General features: G+C 41.6%; 1 protein-coding gene across 2 annotated transcripts in view; it reads left to right on the forward strand.

Moving 5' to 3' along the window:
* SAMD13 (sterile alpha motif domain containing 13) overlaps nucleotides 1–18,685 on the forward strand; it is a 50,095-nt gene extending 31,410 nt beyond the window's left edge. For both annotated transcript variants that reach the window (XM_005678169.2, XM_013962658.2), the window contains exons 3-4: nucleotides 1,078–1,189; nucleotides 17,522–18,685. In XM_005678169.2, the coding sequence (XP_005678226.1) occupies nucleotides 1,078–1,189; nucleotides 17,522–17,665 (256 nt within the window). In that variant the 3' untranslated portion in view covers nucleotides 17,666–18,685. The remainder of the gene's footprint in view (nucleotides 1–1,077; nucleotides 1,190–17,521) is intronic.

Raw genomic sequence — 21,753 nt, forward strand, 5'->3', positions numbered from 1 at the left:
GAGGGTTAGGAGGGGGCTTGGTCCTGAAGGACCTCCTGAGCCAGGTGAAGCTATTTGGAATTTATCCAAAGGGCAATGGGAAGCCTTTGAAAGTTTGGAAGCAGGGAACAATGTGATAGGATGTACACCCTAGAAGAATCACTGCGGACACAGCATAGAGAAATCCAAACAAGTACTCTTGAAACACGGAAATAAGCAGAGACACAGGAACTGCAGCTCCACTCTTTCTCTATTCCACCTTTCCTCCTCTCCTCTCTAAATCCAGGGAGGATACCCAGATACCCTCTCAAACAAATGCTTGATCAGTGTCTAGTTACCTGAACATTGAGTGAATTCCTAACAACTTGGTTGACGCAAGGAAGGATAAAGTGAAAACTGGTCCAGACCCAAATGTACATCTTCAGCCCACATCTCCCACTTTAGTAGAAAGTCTAGAGACTGTCTAATAAGCAGAGTATAATACAATGTGGAGAGTGCTCTGATAGGAGTTAGAATGGAGGTCTGGAACTCAGAGGCGGTTATAACTAATACACTTCCAGGTGGAGCAGAAAATGCCTCACAGGGACTGTTGCATTTGATCCTGTAGGAAGGATAGGATATTTTCAGAGACAGCTGAGGGGGCCTTCAGTGGCTGGAACAGCACGTGAAGGGCATGGCTGTTGGGGAATGGCTTTAGCCCTGGATGGGAATGGGGGTGGGGAAAGTGGTGATATGTTGGGGCCTTATTGTAAAAGGTCTGGTATTCTTAGTTCAGGAGTGTGAATATCACATGTGGGCTGCCAGAAGTCACTGGGCCACTCCAAATATCTCTATATTAAAAAACAGTACATGAGGGAATACCTTATATTAAAGGTTTATAGAGAAAGCAGTGACTGGGCCAGTGAGAGCAATGATCTTCTGAACCCAAGAAACACAAGAATGATTCTGCTCCTGAAGCATGTACTGTGGGGTCTGGGCCCCCGGTTGCAGTGAGCTGACCCAGGCCTGCCCCCAGGAGACCGAGTGGGGACCTGGCCACACACGGTCGTGAGCACGCTCTGCCCTGATAGCCATCCTGATTGGTATTTTATTTTGCAGTTCCATGGAGAACGGGAGGCCACCGGACCCTGCAGACTGGGCCGTGATGGATGTCGTCAATTACTTCCGAATGGCAGGATTTGAGGAGCAAGCTAGTGCATTTCAGGAACAGGTAACTCAGTCTAGAGAAATACACAATGAACATGATTGCCTCCCTTCCCCACAACAAGCAGAAGGGATTGAGAAGGAAAGGCATAGAGAGTGGTAAGAGATCAGTGAGGCTCCAGGTCACCCCAGCCCGGGAAACTGGGAGGGTGGGGAAGGGAAGTACTGAAGTGACAAGCTAATGATTCCTTCCTGCAAGAGGAAAACCCAAGCGCTGAGACAGAGACATGGGCACAGCTACGGAGAGGAGGGCCAAGTCTCATCTACATCTGCATCTTCTGAAAGACTGCCCAGCCCTATCTTCAACACAAGCATACTAGAAAGCAGAACATAGAAAAAAGAGGAAAAGCAGGGGCGAATCTGGCAGAGAGACACGCTCCTGTCTGCTGCTGGCCTCTGCGCCACCTGAGCTGTTAATTAAGCCTCCTTCAATTGACTTGCTGGGTGCTGAGCAAAGTCGAATGGAAAGAGCGCGGGGTTTGGACTTCAATCCTGGTTCTTGTAATTCTGTGTGATCCCAGGCAAGTTGCTATGACTCTCTGAGTCATGTTTTCACATCTATAATGTGAGGCTCTCTGTGCCTAGCTTGGTAGGGTGGTATTGTGAGAAATAAAGAGCAGTGATAAAGGCACAGTGCCTAGGGTAGGTGCTGGCCCAACTTTGATGCCCCCCAAATGTGAATTCCCTCACTCAGATCCAGTGTTGGTACTGGAGAGATGGAGAGAAGAGCAGGGGATCCCTCCCAATTGGGTGATTCCTAATTCCATTTTCCAGGCTGGGCCAGCACTGTAGGGATGGTTCTCAAAGGGCTTTGACCATGAGGAAGCAAATCAGGGTACATGTGATCCACCCCAGACCAGCTCTGCAGGGAAACCCAGAGTTCCCATTTCCCTGTCAATGAAGTCTGCAGTCTTCTAAGCATTAAGTTCCCTTTTCTAATTTTGTAATGTAATTGAGAGAATTATAAACTGAGCAATGCATTTCGCTGCTTCTTGCACATCCCCTTAGCCATTTCTTTGTCTCTCATGCTAGGTTTGGATAAGTGCAGTTATCTAATATCATGTTTTCTAATGAGATATATATCTTGTATTCCAATAGATACCTAATATCGTATATAGAAAAGTGTACTTCTCTAATATCATAAATAAATCTAATCTCTAGATTTCCTTCAGTCAGTTTTTCTCTTCAACTTTATCCCTGCATATGTGTTTTTTGTTAATTTGGAAAATTTGCCAAAATAACAGCTTAAATCACTTCACACCCACCAGGACAGCTAAAATTAGAAAAACTGATAGCAAATGTTCGTGAGGATATAGAGCAACCACACTCTCCTACATTGTTAGTGGGAGTGTAAAAAAAAAAAAAAAAAAAAAAAAAAACTCATATATCTACCCCATGATCTAGCAGCTTCATTCCAGAGTGTTTACCCAAGGGAAATGAAAGCATATGTCCACCAAAGATTTGCACAACACTGTTTAAGTAGCTTTATTCCTAATAGTCCAAAACTGGAAGCCCAAGTGTCCATCAATAGAGTAAATATACAAACTGTGGTCTAGTCATACAGTAGAATAAAGAAAAATGAACTGTACTGATACACACAACAGTTTGGATGAGTCTTAAAACATTATGCTGAATGAGAGAAGCTCTGCATAAAAGAGCTTGTTCTGAATGGTTTTTGTCTTATTCCATGTGGGTTGCTATAACAAAAACACCATGAACTGTGTAACCTATAAACAATACTTACTTCTCATATTTTGCAGGTAGGGAGTCTAAGATGACAGCATTAGCAGACTGGGTGTCTGGTGAGGGCCCGCTTCCTAGGCAGCCATCATTTTGCTGTGTCCTCACGCAGAGGAAGGGATGAGCAAGCTCTCTGGGCCCGCTTTTATAAAGGCTCAGATACACATGGGGGCTCTGTTCTCATCATCTATTAATAATTGCCTCCCAAAGGGCCCACCTCTTAATATCATTACTAATGCCCTCAAGATCCATTGCGGGGTTGGTTTCAATGTACAAATTTGGGGGAGAACACGTTCAGACCATAGCAGTTCTGTTTAGATAAAGGATGAAAACAGGAAAATACACTAATGATAGAAAAAAAATCAGACAGTGCTTGCCTCTGGGTAGGTAGGAAAGGGGAATGCCTAGGAAGGAGCGTGAGGGAACATTCTGAGGGATGGTAGCATTTTGCATCCTGATAAAGCTTTGGGTTATGGGTATATACATTGGTCACTGCTTATGCACAAACGTATGCAAATGAGTCAGGTTTGTGTATTACACAGCCAGTAAATGTTTCCTCAAAGGTAAAAGACCTATAAAAAATAATTAATGGTATACAAACTGAAGTATTTAGGGGAGAAGTATACTGATTATGCAACTTACTTTAAAATGCATCAGAATACAGATTCACAGTTGCACAGAGGGATGAGTAGATGGATAGACATATGATACAGTAAACATGGAATATATTCCTTGTAGAATCTAGGTGGTGGGAATACAGGCGCTCCCTATAATATTCTTACAACTTTATGTTTGAAATTTTTTATAATAAAATTGTGGGGGTAAATAACTGCAGTTGGAGAGTGGAAGGCTGATCAGCTGAAACCTATTTTATTTTGGTCTAATGTTATAATGTCCATTTGTGTCATTGCAGTTGAATAACTCACTTCTAAAATTAAATTTAAATAATATTATGAAAGGTTAACAAAAAAAAAAGAACTTAGCTAAAAGGTCTCTTGGCCAGATTCCCAGCTGCCCAAAAGCATTTTTCAGAAGGAGCTTTTGCTCAGACTCCTCTGAAGCAGATGGCCCAGACTGGGGGTGGAGGGTATTCTTTGGGCCTTTCGGACTCTGAAATGGAACGGGGCAGCTCTGAGCTCAGCCCAGGAGCAGGCCCTTTCTCCCAGGGATGATATCAGTCTAGCACCAGTGACATGCGAGTCAAAAGGGGACACAGTTCCCCAAAGCATCTCATTCAGAAGTCCTTCAAGGGAGGAAAGGAACACCGTCTTGTTTATTCAACTCTGGAGCCTGAGAAATGGATTCCTGAGGGAGTGGAATTTTGCAAGCATGGTCTAGATGCTCAAGTTACTTCATTCTTATGAAAAGGTAATTGGAAAGGAAAAGAATCTGCCTTGAATTATTCTCTGGAAGTAATTTGAATCTTCCTCCTACTTTGAACCTCATATCTTTCCTCTTCTCATTAAAGGAGGTAAACTTTGCAAGGAAGCGACCACTGGCCAGACTCAGGCTGACAAGATAAGCAGCTGCTGTGCTTTTCATGAGGACTGAGGATCAGGATCCTCTGCTATGTTATCCTCTTCCATCATCATGCTTCAGAGGCCTTCAGTGTTTCACCTCCAGTGATCTTCCTGGAAATGAACCCCAAGCAGTCAGCAGTCACTCACCACATTCATCCCCGATGGGAAGAGTACAGGCTACCCCCAGCCCAAACACAGGACCCTTTTAGGCACTTCTAGGTCACAGCAGCTGAGAGAGAAAAAGAATGGCCACATGCTTAAATCTTCATAGGGTAGGCTCTGCTCTTCCATGTGATAAAAGCAGGCCAGGAAAGTGAGCATCCTCTAAACCACCTTAGAAAATGGCAGGTTCAGAAACGGTAGTACAGTTGCCAAATGCAGCACGTCTTAGTTGATGTGAGAGCTTAGTTTCTTGGCTGTTACGGATGGAATGTTTGTCCCCCTCAAATTCATTTTAAAACCCTTACTCGCGATGTGATGGTGTTTGGAAGTAGGGCCTTCAGGAGATAGATTTAGATGAGGTTTTGAGGCTGGAACCCTCGTGGTGGGGTAAATGCCCTGGAAAGGGAGCTTCCTCTTTCTCTCTGTGTTATATGTGAGGATATAGCATAAGGGCAGCCATCTGCAAGCTGGGAAGAGGGCCCTCACCAAGAGCCACATGTTGGCACTGTGATCTTGGACTTCCCGCCTCCAGACTGTGAGTAATAAATCTCTGTTTTTAGGCCACCTGATCCTTGGTGTCTTGTTGCAGCAGCCTAAGCTGACTAAGACACGGATCCTGATAGCAAACATGTCCACCACGACATGTGCTGACTTTCAGGAGAATGTCCATCTTCTTGGTATGGTCTCACAATATATTACTGGATATCCTGTTGTTGTACCAACCAGACTCAGAGGTGGATTTCTGGTAGCGTGTTCCTTTGGAAGAGGTCAGGCCATTGATTTGTCCAAAGTGCAGGGATGTCCCATGTTCCTGTGGTATGGAGGGGCAGCTGGATTAGCCGAGGGATCTTTGTGTAACCTCCTTTTCTCTATGCAAGCACACTGACACCTAATAATTATCTCCCTTAAGTTTCCCACTGGTGCAGTTATCACCATCAGGTTTTCCTCTGATCAAATTCTTTTGAGCTTCTGTGTGAGCCACAAGTACAGACCAAAAGAATTATCAAGAGGGAAGGCCTAGGCACCTGCCCAGTCCCCTCCACACCCCCGCACCAAGGATCCACTGTCAACAGTGTGCATGTTTAGGGTCTTTTCCTGCTCTGGCCATTCTGTCATGACCAATGACATGGCTCTCTGTCGGCCCACTGGCCTCATTAACATTGCTCCACAGAGGACTCACCGGCCCATAAGAGGAGGAGGCACTGGGATCCCTTCCTAGACAAGGCAGTGATTACAGCTATTGCCAACACTGTCTCTCCTTCCCACCAGCATGGTGGTGTGGTGGCTCTTTTCCCAAGTGTCTTCCAGCATTCAGACCTCTTAGGCTGTGGTGTGAAGGATATGAGTGAGAGTCATGACTCCTGGTTTCTTTCCTCCTGATCAACTCATGGTCATTAGAAGACCCTGCAGGGTTGGCCTTTCTGGGACTCAGATTTCTATGATGAATGTTGAGTTAAACAAGATGAATATTGCTCAAGTTCCTGCTTAAAGAGTCAAGTGTTACCTTTCAACCGGCCCTCATGAAGTAAGCTTTCAATGCACAACACAGGTCACAACTAGATGATAAAAAATTGGCACTTGTCCAGAGATGTGAGTCACCTGCTTTTCAAGAGTTAAAGGTAACGTAGGAATTTTACTTTCCTAAGGGTTTCGTTTTTAAGAAAGAACTTCTTGACTAACTCATTCAGAGGCACCTCCACCTTCCTTACATAGAACATTTTAGGATAAAGTTTATTTGTTAAAATCTGAAGGCTAACTGAGAAGCTTCTGACGGTGCTTTCAGTTGCCAGTTAAGTCCATCACAGCAAGTTCATCACTCCAACTGGACCCTACCTGCCTGTTGTAGGGTAGTCACTTCATTTCTTCTCTATCTGACTCGCACACTCAGAATGCATGTGGAGAAGATGGGAATGGAGAGCTGCCATTCAGTCACTGTCACAGAACTCATATCGTTTAGACCCTCAGACTCACAAGTGAGCGACATCAGTGAATCTGTTTCTAGAATAATATGTATCACTAAGATCATTTTTTTTCCAAGTATCATGACAAAATAATATGCAACTCATGGTGACTAATTTTTCTCCATTATCTTCTCACATTCCCCAAACCATGTGACTGGAACAGTATTTTACTGTGAAATGTCCAACTGATTGTTAAAGCTGTTCATCTGAAATGCCAAGACTGATCATTATTTTCAGATGGCTTATTACTAACTTTTGATAATGTTTCTGAGGCCACTGGCTCACTAACTATAAATAAAATAATTTATTGCTACAAATTGCCAAGTAACACTAACCTCTTCAGATGGAGCAGTAAAGTGGACAGGCCAGTCAGAGCAACTCTGAGCCCCACTCTGTGTCCTAAGCTGTGGTCAGATGGACTTCACCTGTAGTGACTCTAGACAGACACTTCTAATCAGACCCAAGACACATCCAGGTTTGTGGAGGTGGGGGGAGAAAGGGGTTAAGATTATACAATTATAAAAGCCCTCTTTTGTAATAAAAGTACAAAATTATGATACAAATTTGCTAAGACAAAATTTAAGCTTCATTAGCTTCATGGTAAATCCAGCTCTGAACTAGACCAGTTAAATCCCACAAATTGGAAATAACTTTTATTACCTTGTCAGCATATTATAATACCAAGTACTAGAAGAATTCAAGGTGCTTTGACACATGATATTAACAGTTGAAGTCTTCTGAAATGCTTAGACTATTTTGTAGCATAATGAACAGGGGAAGTGGCAACTCAAATTCTGCTGATATGTCCTTTAAGCCCACAAAAATTTTGAAAAGAAAGAGTTAAAAAAACAAATGGGTAATGTTAGCAGTAAGAAAACATCCAAGAGAATGGAAAGCAAAACTGATAAGAAACTTCTGAATTTTTTGACTGAATGAAATAGAATAGATTTCTATAAACCAAAACCCCAAATGATTTTTAAATCATTTGTTTGAAATGAGAAGTTATAAGATAGCCAGGTACATGGTGCTTCTCTAGCTTATTCACTTGTTCACTTGTTTCTATAGTAGTTATAGCTTTTTCTAACACTTATGAAAATAAATATAAAACTATTAAAGTAAAATAATGGTCATTATTACAAGTATTATTTTACTTTAATAAGGCCACCTGAAAGCCTTGTAGGTATAAGAATCATTTGAAGGAAGCACAGAAGATTCTGGGCAGAAGAGGGATTAAATACAAATGTATGGGGACATGAAAAAATATAATTTATCTTGAAAACTCCTAGTACCTTGAAGTAAGAGATATGGAGCAGGGAATCCCTGAGGATAAAACTGAAAGATAAATAGGGGTCCAGATAACAGACAGTCTATTTGCCTGAGAGGGACTAGGAGCCACTGGAGGATATTGAGTGGGGAATACCATGATGAAATTTGTGTTTTTCAAAGATCAGTCTATTGTCGATGTTGGAAAGCAAGGAGACAAAACACAGGAAAGCTGTAATTGTTCCACTGGGGATGGAAAGGAAGAAACATTAGAAAGTCTAGGGAAGATGGTCAAAAGAATTTTGGATCCTTGGCAATGGAGGGTAAAGATTTGTCCTGTTTCAGTTCTCTGCCTTAGCACCAGGATTGAGCTCACTGCTCAAATTGGGAGAGGGAAGAGGCTTGGCTGATGACTGCTAGATTTCTAGATTGGTTAGTTGCAAAATCATCCCATTAACCAGGACATCTATGAGAGGTCAGTTATTTTTCTTTTTCTTTTTTTTAACTTTTTATTTCTTATTGGGGTAGAGCCAATTAACAATGAATGTTGTGATGGTTTCAGGTGAATAGCAAAGGGGCTCAGCCATACATATACATGTACTCATTCTCCCCAAACTCCCCTCCCATGCAAGCTGCTACATAGCACTGAGCAGAGTTCTATATGCTACACAGTAGGTTCTTGTTGGTATAGCAGTGTATACATCCATCCCGAACACCCTAACTATCCCTTCCTCCTAGCCTTCCCTCTGGGCAATCATAAGTTCATCTCTAAGTCTGCGAGTTTCTTTCTGTTTTGTATGATCCATTTATATTATTTCTTTTTAGATTCCACATATAAAGGATGTCATATGATATTTCTCCTCTGTCTGACTTACTTCACTCACTAGGGCAATCTCTAGATCCATCCATGTTGCGGCAAATGGCATTATTTCATTCTTTTGTGTGGCTGAGCAATATTCCATTGTGTATAGGTACCACATCTTCCTTATCCATTAGAGAGGTCAGTTTTAAGAGTTTTAAGATGAATAAATGGGTGGATCTAGAGACTGACTCAGCAGGTCAGCTGATGACAGTAGGGTTTCACTGGAGCTGAGGGGAGGCCTGGGAGGTGGAGGACACTTTCCTTCAAGTAGAGGAGTGAATGGGAGGCAAGTGGAGGGAGAACCAGCAGTGGGAGGGTTGTATAGACATGAGGGCTCTTTTCTAAGAGAGGATACTTATTTAGATGCAGGGAAGTAGCCAAAAGAATTGGATAGTTATAAATAGGATGAAATTTAGAACAGTTCAACAAAGCAAAATCCCTGAGGATAGGAAAGGGATGAGATCAAAGAGGGTGGAGAGACAAGGATATGGAGAAATTTGAACCCTCGTGCATCACTGGTGGGAATATAAAATAGTGCAGCTGCTACAGAAAACAGTTCTGGAAGTTCTTCAAAAGGTGAGGCAAATAATCACCACGTACCTAGTCCTGTCCAGCTCTTTGTGACCCCATGAACTGTAGCCTGCCTGGCTCCTCTGTCCATGGGATTATTTCCAGGCAAGAATACTGCAGTGGATTGCCATTTCCTCTTCCATGGGACCTTCCTGACCCAGGAATTGAACCCATATCTCCTGCATTGTAGGTGGATTCTTTACCACTGAGCTATCAAGAAAGCCTTGAAAAAAAAGAAATCACCATATGACTCAGCAATTCCACACAAAAGAACTGAAAAGAGGGACTCAAATAGATAATTGTACAGAAATGTTCATTGCAGCATTACTCACAATAACCAAAAGGTAGAAAGAACCCAAGTATCCATGCACAGATGAATGGATAAATAAAACGTGGTCTAGAACACACGGCTTCCCTGGTGGTTTTAGCAATAAAGCAGTGCAGGAGACGTGGGTTGGATCCCTGGATTGGGAAGTTCCCCTGGAACAGGAAATGGTAACCCCCACTCGCCCCAGTATTCTTGCCTAGGAAATCCCATGAGCAGAGGAACCTGACAGGCTACAGTCCATGGGGTAGCAAAAGAATAAGACATGACTCAGCAACTAAACCACCGCCCTTATGGAACATACAAAGGAATGTAATTCATGCATAAGAAAGAGTGAAGTTCTGATCAAGATTAATGAACTTTGAAAATATTATCCTCAGTGAAATAGGCCAGTCAAATATTGTATGATTCCATTTATATGAGATATCTTCAATAGGCAAATTCATAGACACACAAGCAGGTTAGAGATTATCAAGGGCTAATGGGGAGGAAGGGGTTATTGATTCATAGAGTTTCTCTTTGGTGATGGAGGAGTTTAAAAATTAGTGGCAATAATTGCATAACATTGTGAATATAATTAATGCCACCACTGAATTGTACACCTAAAAATAGTTAAAATTGTCTCTTTTGTGTTATATATATTTTACTGGGTTTCCCTGGTGGCTCAGACAGGTAATCTGTCTGCGATGCAGGAAACTCAAGTTTGATCTCTGGGTTGGCAAGATCCCCTGAAGAAGGGAATAGCAACCCACTCCAGTATTCTTGCCTGGAGAATTCCATGGGCAAAGCAGCCTGGTGGGCTACAGTCCATGGGGTCACAAAGAGTCGGGCACAACTGAGTAACTAACACTTTCACTTTTCTTTCATATTTTACTGCAATAAAATGTAATGTCAGGTAATATACATGATTCAAGTTGGTTGATAAAATATTCAACTATTATATTTTTAAAAAGAAAATGAAGGGATTAATTCTGATCAAGACTGGTACATCTTCCTCTGTCCTTCCCGTCCTCTGGGAGCAAGGAAAGCATGTGTATAGAAACAGCTGAGATGTTCCTTTCCCTCGGGGACATTCAGGGAGTTCCTGACAGTTTCTGTTTGTTTGTTTGTTTGTTTGTTTGTTTGTTTGTTTGCTAACCAAGAGGCAAGCTCCTCTGCTTAGAGTGGATAGGATGGGTAGAGGTTTAAAAAGGAGCTAGAGGAGACAGTAGTGAATTTAAGAATAGCCACCAAGAGGAAAGGGAAAGGGAGCTGAGCAAGGATAAATAAAAGAACTGTTGATATATTCTCCTGACCCAGCCAAGACTGGCATACTGCACATGTTTAGTGTTCATCTTCATGGTTTCTTGATTCCCACCCCCACCCTCATCCCCACTGAACCAGGTATAGGAATCAGAGAACCTGGATTGGTTGCTGAATTGTTCCTGGATGGAGTGTTCATGGCATGGGCACAATGGAGGACTCAACCATAGAGGGTGATTCGAGACAGCATGTAAAAAGAATGGTTGCCAGGGCCACCCAATGGGTGCAGACTTGATGCAAAAGAGGAGTCAGCAGGTGACACATTACCCTGGAGAAGGAGAAACAGATGAAAAAGTGGGTTTAATGGGAGGGACGAGTGAGAGAGAGATGAGGATATTGGACATTCCGTGTTACAGAGGTGGGGCTCTCCTGGCTGATGACGTAGGAGTAGGTGAACTGATCGACATGGTTGGGGTACTAAGAGCAGATGTCATGAAAATGGGTATAATGGCTTACTGTATGAATAGTCTAAGGAGATTGGCTGGGGGGTGTTCTGCTTCACTGTAATTCAAGGTCCTAGGCTGATGGGAGCTCTGTCATCTTCAGCTGGACACTTTCAAGATCACCTGGGAATTGACATCCAGTTGGTGTAAGGATAAAGAGCAAGAAGGAACACATGTAGATGGTTCTATGGGTCATGCTAAAGAGAGGTCATCCTTTCGCTTGTCACTGGCCAGAATGTGGTCACACGGCTACACCCAATTGCAAGAAAGTATGGAAAATGCGTAGTTGTGTGCCCTGGGAAAAAGAGCAGCCTTGCTACACTTGAGCTTTAAAGCACTGGCTGTTGCAACACTGATACTCAGTTCTATCTTTAAGTCCAGAGAGGCTAACTTTAAGAGAACAGCTGAAGAGAAGAAACCATATCTGACTGTATGTGGAAGGCTTCACTTCTAATTCTGTTCCTTCAATCTGTTCTTTCCTATCTGGGCAGAAATCTCTGTAACCTAGTTTCCTCATTTGATGAGTTTCTTTCCTTTCCTTCATCAGAAATGTGTACATGATTTTTTTGTGTGTAATAGAGCCCCTTTATCACCCACTTTGTACCAGAAGCAGATATCCACAAGGAGATATCCATTACATTACTGAAGGCATTAGCCTGCAGAATGAGCCAACATGGATTTTGTGTTTGATATAAATGATACAGGGCTTCCCTGGTAGCTCAGCTGGTAAAGAATCCACCTTCAATTCAGGAGACCCCAGTTTGACTCCTGGGCCGGGAAGATCACCTAGAGAAGGGACAGGCTACCCACTCCAGTATTCTTGGGCTTCCCTGGTGGCTCAGTTGGTAAAGAATGAAGGAGACCTGAGTTCCATCCCTGGGTTGGGAAGATTCCCTGGAGAAGGGCATGGCAAACCACTCCAGTATTCTTGCCTGACCTACAGTCCACATGGTCACAAATAGGCGGACATGACTGAATGACTAAGCACAGCATAGCACATAGATAATATAAATGCAAGACCTCAACAGCTTCCAACTGTTACTTTAATGAATGAGATAGATTTCTTTTTGAGCCACACATTTTCTGTTAACAAGCTGCTCAGTGTTTTTTAACTAGATGAAGTCCCTCCAATATGTATACTGTCCACCCCAAATTTTCCACCAATAGGATTGCAAGACAAGCACAGCATCAGCTGATAGTCATTGGCTGATAGTGTTGAGCTCATAATCACTCCACCCATGCTGAGCTGCAGACAGCAGGGTGGCCAGGGGGACAGTGTAGAGGATATCAGCCCCAAAGAGGAATTCCTCCTCAAGAAGAGGTTTTGTCCCAAGAACCATGTAATAAGACTCAAAAGGCCTTAGTGTAGACTTCTGTAGCTCACCATCTTCCTTTCTGAAGTTATATGGAAATTCTTCAGATAATAAACTCTGTCTTGGTGAGGAAGAGTCCTTTAAAGAAACATGGTGAATTACTACAAAGTCCTAGGGGTGCCTCAGAATGCTTCCTCCTCTGATATTAAGAAGGCCTATCACCAGTTAGCTCTTCAGGTCCACCCAGACAAGAACTCAGAAAACCGGGAGGCAGCTGAGGAGAAGTTCAAACAAATAGCCGAGGCCTATGCAGTCTTGTCAGATGCTGAGAAACGAGACAACTATGACAACACCAGGAGGCACTGCATCAAAAGGGAAAACAGAGCAGATGGCAGGGACAAGGATTATTTGAAGGAGGAACTGCGCTTTGCAAGGTCACACTGTGACTTTCAAAGCACCTTTGAAGATCAAGACTTCTTCTCAGGAGGCTGTTTTCCCACTGACAGTGTTGGAGGGGCCAGGAGATTCCGCTCCTCCTTCTTTGATGTGACCCTCATCCCGGACACAGGATTTTCCACTTTTGTATCCCTGGGCTCTGGGCCAAATTCCCCTTCCTCTAGGACATTTGTACCCTTCATAAGCAATGGAATGGGAAACTTCAAACTGGTCACCACTTACAGCCAGATAGTGAATGGCAAGAAAGTGGTTATAAAGAAAGTTCTAGAAAATGTGAGCCAAAAGACTGAAATGAGAAAAGAACATCTGTTTCATCAGATTCCTCCACGCCATGGGTAAGGAGTTGCTGCTGGGTTCTTTCATAGGGAGGCTGCTGTGAAGCTGGTATGTCTGGTGCTGATCCCAGACAGAACTGGAATCTGAGAATGTGTTGAACTGGAATGGACAGGGTCTGAATGAGTGAGTGAAAGTCACTCAGTTGTGTCTGACTTTTTGAGACCCCCATAGACTATACTCCATGGAATTCTCCAGGCCAGAATACTGGAGTGAGTAGCCTTTCCCTTCTCCAGCAGATCTTCCTGACCCAGGAATTGAACTAGGGTCTCCTGCATTGCAGGGCAGGGTCTGCTTAGTCCAAATTTCTCATTTCACAGAAGAAGGGACTGATGGGCCAAGTGCTGCACAAGGAGGAACTAGGAAGCCACAGATTCTGGCTTACAGCCTAAGTCTTCTGACTCTAAACTGAACCTGTTTCCCCCTGTACTCAATCTGGGACAGTAGAGACCACCACAAATATGGCTTCTGAGAGGTGTACAGGGTCCGACCATCACAAATCCCCCTGACTTCTCTTCCTGACTTTTTATTTCTACCCTACCTTGCTCTTAGCCATTGCCTCTGTCTTGATGGCCCTTCTCTTCCGCCCTCATCTTCTCTCCATACATTTCCAATGGACTATATCACAATTAGGCTTAGTTGAAAGAGTCACCTACATATAGATTAATGTTGTTAGAGTGAAAAGTAAATGGGTGAAGATTGCTTAAATATACTTTAAAAAATAGCCAGCATTTTATCAAATGCTCAGTAGAAGTCAGGAATTCCACTTCACATGTGTTATCTCAATAATCTTTTCAGCAGTGAAGTACTGCTTTCCCCCATCATACAAATAAGGAAATGAGGCTTAGATAGATTAAGTAACTTTCCCCAGGCCCCACCTAATAAGCAATAAGACAGTGTCTCACTCTAAAATATAGGCTTATCTACTGAGCTGTAACATCTACGGATGCTACTCATTTATTTTTAGATCTAGGTTCTTGCCCTCTTTGGAAACTTACACCTGTCATCTCTAAATCTTACTTCCATGCATGGGTATTTCAGGAACTTAAGTAGGCAAGCATTTTGAGTTTTATTGCCCAGCAGGCCTTTGGTTTTTCTAACATGAAAACAGAAGTAATATAAAAAGTTTCACTGAAACTAACAAATGATTGCCACTTAACACAGAACCATAAACAAAATCCCAAGGTGTAAATTATATTTTTGTTTTGGGTTAAGACAAATTCACGGGATGTTTTTGTTTGTCTAACTGGATCTGGTCACACTCCAATGCCTGCATTTATACACAACTGCACTCCAGAGGAGCGTTTCCTGGTGGAAAGTTACTGATGGAGTCTGCATTAGACACCTGTCTTCTGATTTCCAGTGTCATGCCATTCTAGTATACTGTGCTGACTGGCAAAATTTGGGCTTCCTTTGCCTTGCAAGCCTATCATAGAAGTTATATAACAAATGATTAGCTTTCTTAATCTAATCTAAAATAGGGAACTTTCCTATGTTTGTGATTTTTATAAAACACATTTTTATGTAGTCTTTGAACTTTTTTAATCCCAGTGGATTTTCTGAACTTGAACAAGAATATGCCTGCATCCCATTGGCAAAGGGTAGCTTTCAGGCAGGGAGAACACTTCCAGAAAGAAAGCAGAAGATGGGTTTGGAATGGGAACACATCCCATTTCTATCAAAGCTTATACTTTTCCACTTTATCATTGAGAACATCCTGTATGTCAGACACTGTGGTAGGTGCCTTACATGAATCATTTTTTAACCTCCCAAATCCTTCAGGGGTTTATTTCCATTTTACAAGTTTGGAAACTGAGGCTCAGGGAAGTTAAGTCCCTTACCCAGAGCCACACAATAAGTTGTGGAGACAGAGTTCAGTCTACAGTTTGTTTGACCTGAAAGATCCCATTTCCATTATGCCATCTCCACTCCCTTTCAGTTGAGCTGCAATAGTTATGGTTTAAGTTTTGTTATACATATGAATCCTGTTCATTTCAAAAATTTTTAAATGAGGAATTCCAGATGGAGTTTTCTTTTACAAACCCTCATCCGAGGTGAACTGCAGTGTGGCTACCAAACAAAGGAAAATCAAATTGGAGCATGAAACATAATTTTCCATTTTGTCTTAAATAAAATCCAAATTTCAGCATTTTTCACAGACGTACTTGGCTTTTGACAGAAATGCTGAGTTGTAGAAGGACTTTTTGCCAACAAAGATATAAAAAATTTCATTTTCAGTTAGTCAAGGAAGTTTTCTTGTATAGAAATGAAAGCACTGTCATCTCTTCCTGGTGCCTGTTTAAAATATGTGGTAAGTTAAGTACAGGCAAACAGCAATAAAGGAAAAATGGAGAGCAGGGGAGGCTTTGTGTTGTGTGAAGCATCCCCAGCGAACCCCTGCTTATCTCAGGGCATGAGGTAGAGCATGAGCTTTGCTGTAACCTGTGATTCAGATTCCTGTGACCTCACAATGCCCAGAGCTGCTGCTGCGGTTTCCAGGAGTCAGGCTTCCTCTGCCAACTCTCAGGCTTGTAGGTTTTGCTGATGGACAGTCTTTGGGATTCCTAGCTGCCTAAACAGAAAATAATTAAGATTGGAAAGTCAGTTTCTATGTCCTTAAATAATTGTAAAATGAGGGCCTTGATCTGTCGAGGAATACTGACAAGTGATTATGTAATTCATAGCTCAGGGAGCACTTGCAAGAATGGTATCTCATGAAATCCTCTCAAAACTCAATATTCCATATTATCAGCTGAGGAGATAGCAGAGGAAAGGACTGCCTAAGGTCACAAAGTGGGTGTTTCTTCAGTGTTGTTTCTCCCAAACTCACACATTCCGAGCACATCTTCCTCACAGCCTGGCGATATACATGAGAGGCTTTGGAGGAATGGCCCCCTTGGGGACAGTGTGGGAGGGAGTCACAGCTTTACGTAGCTGCAGGTGCACAGCGAGTCTCCGTGTCTGCCCATTGGCGGTGGAGGGGTGGGCGGGTAAAGTCACGTGCCGCTGTGTGCAGTTTACTGAGCATGCGCAGCTGGTCCATCTCGTGAACCCAGGTCGTCTTAGAACTAGCTTAGCGTTGCCTCACAATAACAAAGATACGGTTGTATTCAGCACTCTTCTCAGTGCCTCTTTTGCAAAGGTTTCAAACTACTTTCTATATTTGGGGTCCTCATCTCTTTCACAAGAAGCTTGTTTTTATGTCATTTCAAAGTTTTGTAGTCTCCACGGTAGAAGTCAGCAGGTTGAGAGAAGGGGGCCCGTGGACTGTAAGGAGAATCCGGAAGGGAATTTCCGGTGGGCACAGCCCTGCCCCTCGCTGCCTTATCTGGATTCTTGAGGCTCCACTAAGACGGAGTAGGTAGCATGAGAGTTGATATTCGAGTTGAAGTAGGATGGTTCTCCTTTTAAAGGGCAGGAAAGAAGTTCTCAGAGAGTGAGTCATTTTTCCAATGCCCACTGTTCTGATCGAAAAGGTTTCAGAAAACCTGACTCTGGTCCCCATTGGTCCATCGAGACAACACATATTTGCTTCTAAGTGTCAAGAGAAACAGAAGTGAGTTATGAGAAGAACATGGGCTTTGGCTTTAGGCAGATGGGAATTCAAATTCTGTGCCATTCTTTTGTAACATCTGGGCAAGCTAACTTTTTGCCTTTATCCTTGGTTTGCCTATAAAATTAAGTTGATAATTCCTACCTGTCCTAATTTATGGAGTGATTTTGGGAATTAAATAGACAAAAATTCTTCTTAAACTTCAATAATATTTTATAAATACAAAGTGTCCTTCTTCCTTTCAGAAGCTTCGTCTTTGATCCTTCAGGATACATACTCCAGGCTTGCTGTCAGTTTTTTAAGATGTGACATTTGTGATGTGATCTTGAAAACAAAATCAGCTATAGATTATATTTAACTCCAAAATAAATGGTGAAGATGGAAGATAAAAATAGAAGATTACATTTGGGGCACTAGTTTAAAAAAAAATAGTAATGTTTTTAGTGTGGAGACAAAAACTTCTTCTTTCTGTTTTTCTGCATTATGCTTGAACTTTTGGACTTACATGTTGGATTTACCTTCTGCTTCCATTATAGGAAATTGATGGAAAATCCCTGCTACTGATGACAAGAAATGATGTGTTGACAGGACTTCAGTTAAAACTGGGGCCTGCTCTGAAAATCTACGAGTATCATGTAAAACCTCTTCAGACAAAGCATTTAAAGCACAACTCTTCCTAGTAGTCAAATTGGGGTCTTGGACCTCAAAAAATACATAATGAAAGAATTTGGTTTCATGTGATGAAACTTTGTAAACAGAATACATACATGTGTATATGTAAAGAATTTCAATCAAATGAAACGTTATCCTATGGGATAGACTAGGCAATCCATCAGCTAACCTGAACTCAGCCAGGAGGAGTGAGGACATGCGAACAGGATGGTTTACCTTTTTGACCTAGTCAAATAGAGTGGTCTTTGATGAGATTAGATACCCTTCCCCACAAGGAGGGTTTTCTTCATAGATTACTTTCCCAAATTCCTTGAAAACAGAACTGAATGGAATGAACATCTTCCAGTTACAGATGTAACTGACTGTAACAGGGAAGATCTAAAGCAAGAAAATTTGGGGAGGGGGATAAAAGAGAAAGGGATTGCACCTCCCTTGAAGTCCTCTGCTCCTTAGAGCTTGTGTTATTTGGATGGAATTGCCAACACCCTTTTTTATAGAGGGTCCTCCACTTGACCTTATTAAGGTTTCACTGGGATATGCTGCCATGTTGGAAATGGATGTACATCATGGCCCCTTTAGAAGCAGAACTGTAGCTCTGGAAAGAGAAACTCTGTTGTGTTTTGGGGATATCCATCTATCTTCAGTTAGCTTTCATGGGGGTTAATGGTATTTTCTGCATAGATCTGCTTTTAAATCGATTCTTGGTTTCTGAAGAAGACTTTTTTTCCACATTATGGTTTGTATTTATAATAATTTGTTTCTGAAGAAATTTGCCTAGAGTTATAGATCAAAAAGCCTTGTTACCAGTACAGAATATTTTTCTATATATATATTCCTTCATGATGGTGTAATATTTTTTTAATTCCTCCGATGCTTTGTTTGATTTCTGATTTGAGTACTTGTTTTTAAGAACTTGAAAAAGTGGGCTTGCTTCATCTCTGTTCAAAGAGACATTTGTTCAGTCTCTGTGTGTTGATGCCATATTGAACTGGTGCTTTGTGGTCACAATAAAGCATTGCTTAAGTTTATTCTCAGTGTGTTCATTTTTTATCTTTTCAGTTTGGTGCCTCTTTGGTTGGGCTTCAAGGTCACTCCTTGAAACCGTGGAGAGAAAGTTAAGCCTGCTTTAAGAAATTGATTATATATATAGATGACGTGTAGATCTATATGTAGATTTATCTTCTTTATAAACTGAATTGTCTAAGTCAGCCTTATTCCTTACCTGTATCCTACAACTAATTCTATTATCATTTAGGGTATCATTTTAGCCACTGTTTGTCTGTTTTTTTTCTTTTTTAGCTATAAGCCTATGGGGGAAGGGGTGTCACGAATATTTTGAAATTCCAATGAAAACTTTGGACCTTCCCTCCAGATGAAAACTCATATTCCCACATACAAAACATTGCAGAGTTGATGGACTCTGCAAAATTCTCTCTTTCCCCTCCTCAAGTTAAAGAGTCCTTATTTCAGAAACTTATAATTCAATCTCCTATGGAGATGTTTTCTCTAAAGAAGAGAATGTCTAAATGAGTGGGATTCAAAACTATATTCCAAATTAATGCAATTATGGAGTTTATGGTGTGTTGGTTTTGTTTTTTTCATGGCTGCACCATGTGGCTTGGCTTATAAAATCATTGTTCCCCAAGCAGGGCTTAAACCTGGGCCCTTGGAAATGAAAGCTCAGAGTCCTAACCACTGGACATCTAGGGAATTCCATGAAATGTAATGCTTTGTTTTGCATAAGTGGGAGAAGTGTTTAAGAAAGAGATATTCTCCATCCTGAAGTTTTCACAGTCTACAAAACATATAAGACCAAAAGGCAAAATATAGTTAGGTACTGTGAAGTGCGATAGTGTTCAAAGATGAGGACTACACCTGCTGGAAACCTGCGTTGGAAAGAAGTGACAGCAAATCAAATGGAAGGAAGGTAGAAGGAAGAACTTAACCTCTCTGAAGGAGCTTTCCACAAGAACAGTAGTGATGGTGCTTAAACTCTCTCTACTTCAAAAGGACAGCATGAGGATTTCCAAGCCCTCTTCTGTGCATCTGTCTAATTCCTTCTGTATTAGTTTGGAAAAGATTTGACTGTGAATGATAAAAAGTATTGTCTCCCTCAATCCCACCCTTCTTCTAATTCATGTAAACAAAACAGAAGCTTGCTTCTCTTTATAGCAATGTCCAGATAGAGGGACTAAGTGGTAAGGTCCTCCATGATTGTTAGGGACATAAGTTTCTCTTTTTGCTCTATCACACAGATATTCATTTCCAGAATCATTTTACAGACCAAGATGGCTGTTTCAGCTGTCACCATCACCACCTGAATTCCAACTAGTGGGGAGAAGAAAAAAGGAACATACATCCTTCCTTCAAGAACACTTCTAAGAAATTGAGTAGTGTTATTTCCTCATATTTTTCTGTCCAAAACTGTCATATCTAAGCTACAACCAAGGCTAGAAATATCTCTTTTTCTTAGAGCCAGTGGGCCCAGCTAAAAGTCCCATTATTCTGTAGACAAGGGGAAAGGAATATTAGGAGACAACTCCCTTTTACCACTGTCAGCAAGTCACTGGGAACAAATGACACTGAAAGTGAATGTTTTTCTCTATGTATTTTCTATATATTGTATTTTCTCTAGATTTGAACTTGGACTCACGCTTCCTTCAGTCTCTGGATATTTTTATCACAGTCCCCTTTTATAACTATTAGAAACCTTGTTCACTACCCCTAACCTAACTCAACTAAGCTTTAGACCTGACTACTCTATAAATGCTTGTCAAGGAAATAAATGAATAAGGAAATCTTAATTGAAAAGCAAACTGAAAAAAATAAAATTATTTCTCAGTCTCTGTTGATAGCTTTCAGGCAAAATTAGCAAATTAAAGATAGTCTGCCTTTCCCATACTTAGAATAAAAGCCTATGACAGGCAGGCCTGAGTGCCTTAGCAATATCATTAGGTGCTTTCATCCCTCCTCCTTCCCCCACCCCATCAAGGGAAAAAACGGTCTGACCAAAATAGGCCATAGAAACAGTCTGGAAGTACTTGAAATTCAGCAGGTAGACAGCCTTTGCCTCCAGACAGCTGTAAAACTAGAGATGTCTGATTTCTTTTCAGATCACACTGGATTTCTATTAATGTGATCTAGGTCTGCAACTAGCAGCAAATACACATGCTATGTAAGGAAGCACTTCACGAGTATAAGTGGGAATGAGTTTGCCTTGATGTCAGTACATTCTGTGTGAGAACTGTTTAATGTTGAATTTGACTATTCTCAATCAGAGGGACAGACAAGATATCAGAATCATGGGAGATTTTAAAAAGTAATTGCCACTCCACCTCCCCTCCCCACTTTTGAACCTTGGATTCAGACTCTATGAAGGAAATTGTAATGAATTGATTTAAAGACAAGGTCACAAACTGGTTGCTTTTCAGTAGAGTCTAAGCCGACGTGTTTTCCTTCGGCCATTGCAGTATCTGTATATTTTTACAACCACATTTATGTTCTTATAGGTGAGGCTGAAAACTCCAATTTATTACAAGTTCTTTGATTCCCTAATATCTTCCAACTAGCAGCTGCACACTTTTACATAAACTGTTTTAGAACCTGATCTAAAGCAAAGAACACAGAGAGAACCTGCTTAGAGTAAGTTAACTCAGGAACTAGAAACTGCATGTAGATTTAGTTTAAAAGAAAACAAGCCGGCATATTACATTGGAATGTGAAGCAGGTTTAAGCATCATATTTTGATGCTTAGTGGACAGGATGACAATGAAAAAGAAACCAATTGGCAGCTGTCGCTTCATTTTGTCCTTGACAAATACCCCATGTGAGCATGAATTTTGTCCCTCTGAGCTTAGCATATACCGTCAGGGGCATACTGCTCTTCTACTGCATTAGTGAAATATATCTTTGAAGGAATTTAATTTGGAAAAGTCTAATGACCCAGAGTTGCACAACCACTCTCATATTTAGAAGCTGAATGAAAAAAAATACTTGCTGATGGTGATCATCTGTCTTTGATGGTCATTACAAATGGGATCTGCAGGGGTCAGGTCTGGGCGCGGAGCCATTAAGTGTTTTCTGTAATGATTTGGAA

Source organism: Capra hircus, chromosome 3 (assembly GCF_001704415.2).
Source record: "Capra hircus breed San Clemente chromosome 3, ASM170441v1, whole genome shotgun sequence".
In the NCBI taxonomy this organism is placed as follows: Eukaryota; Metazoa; Chordata; class Mammalia; order Artiodactyla; family Bovidae; genus Capra; species Capra hircus.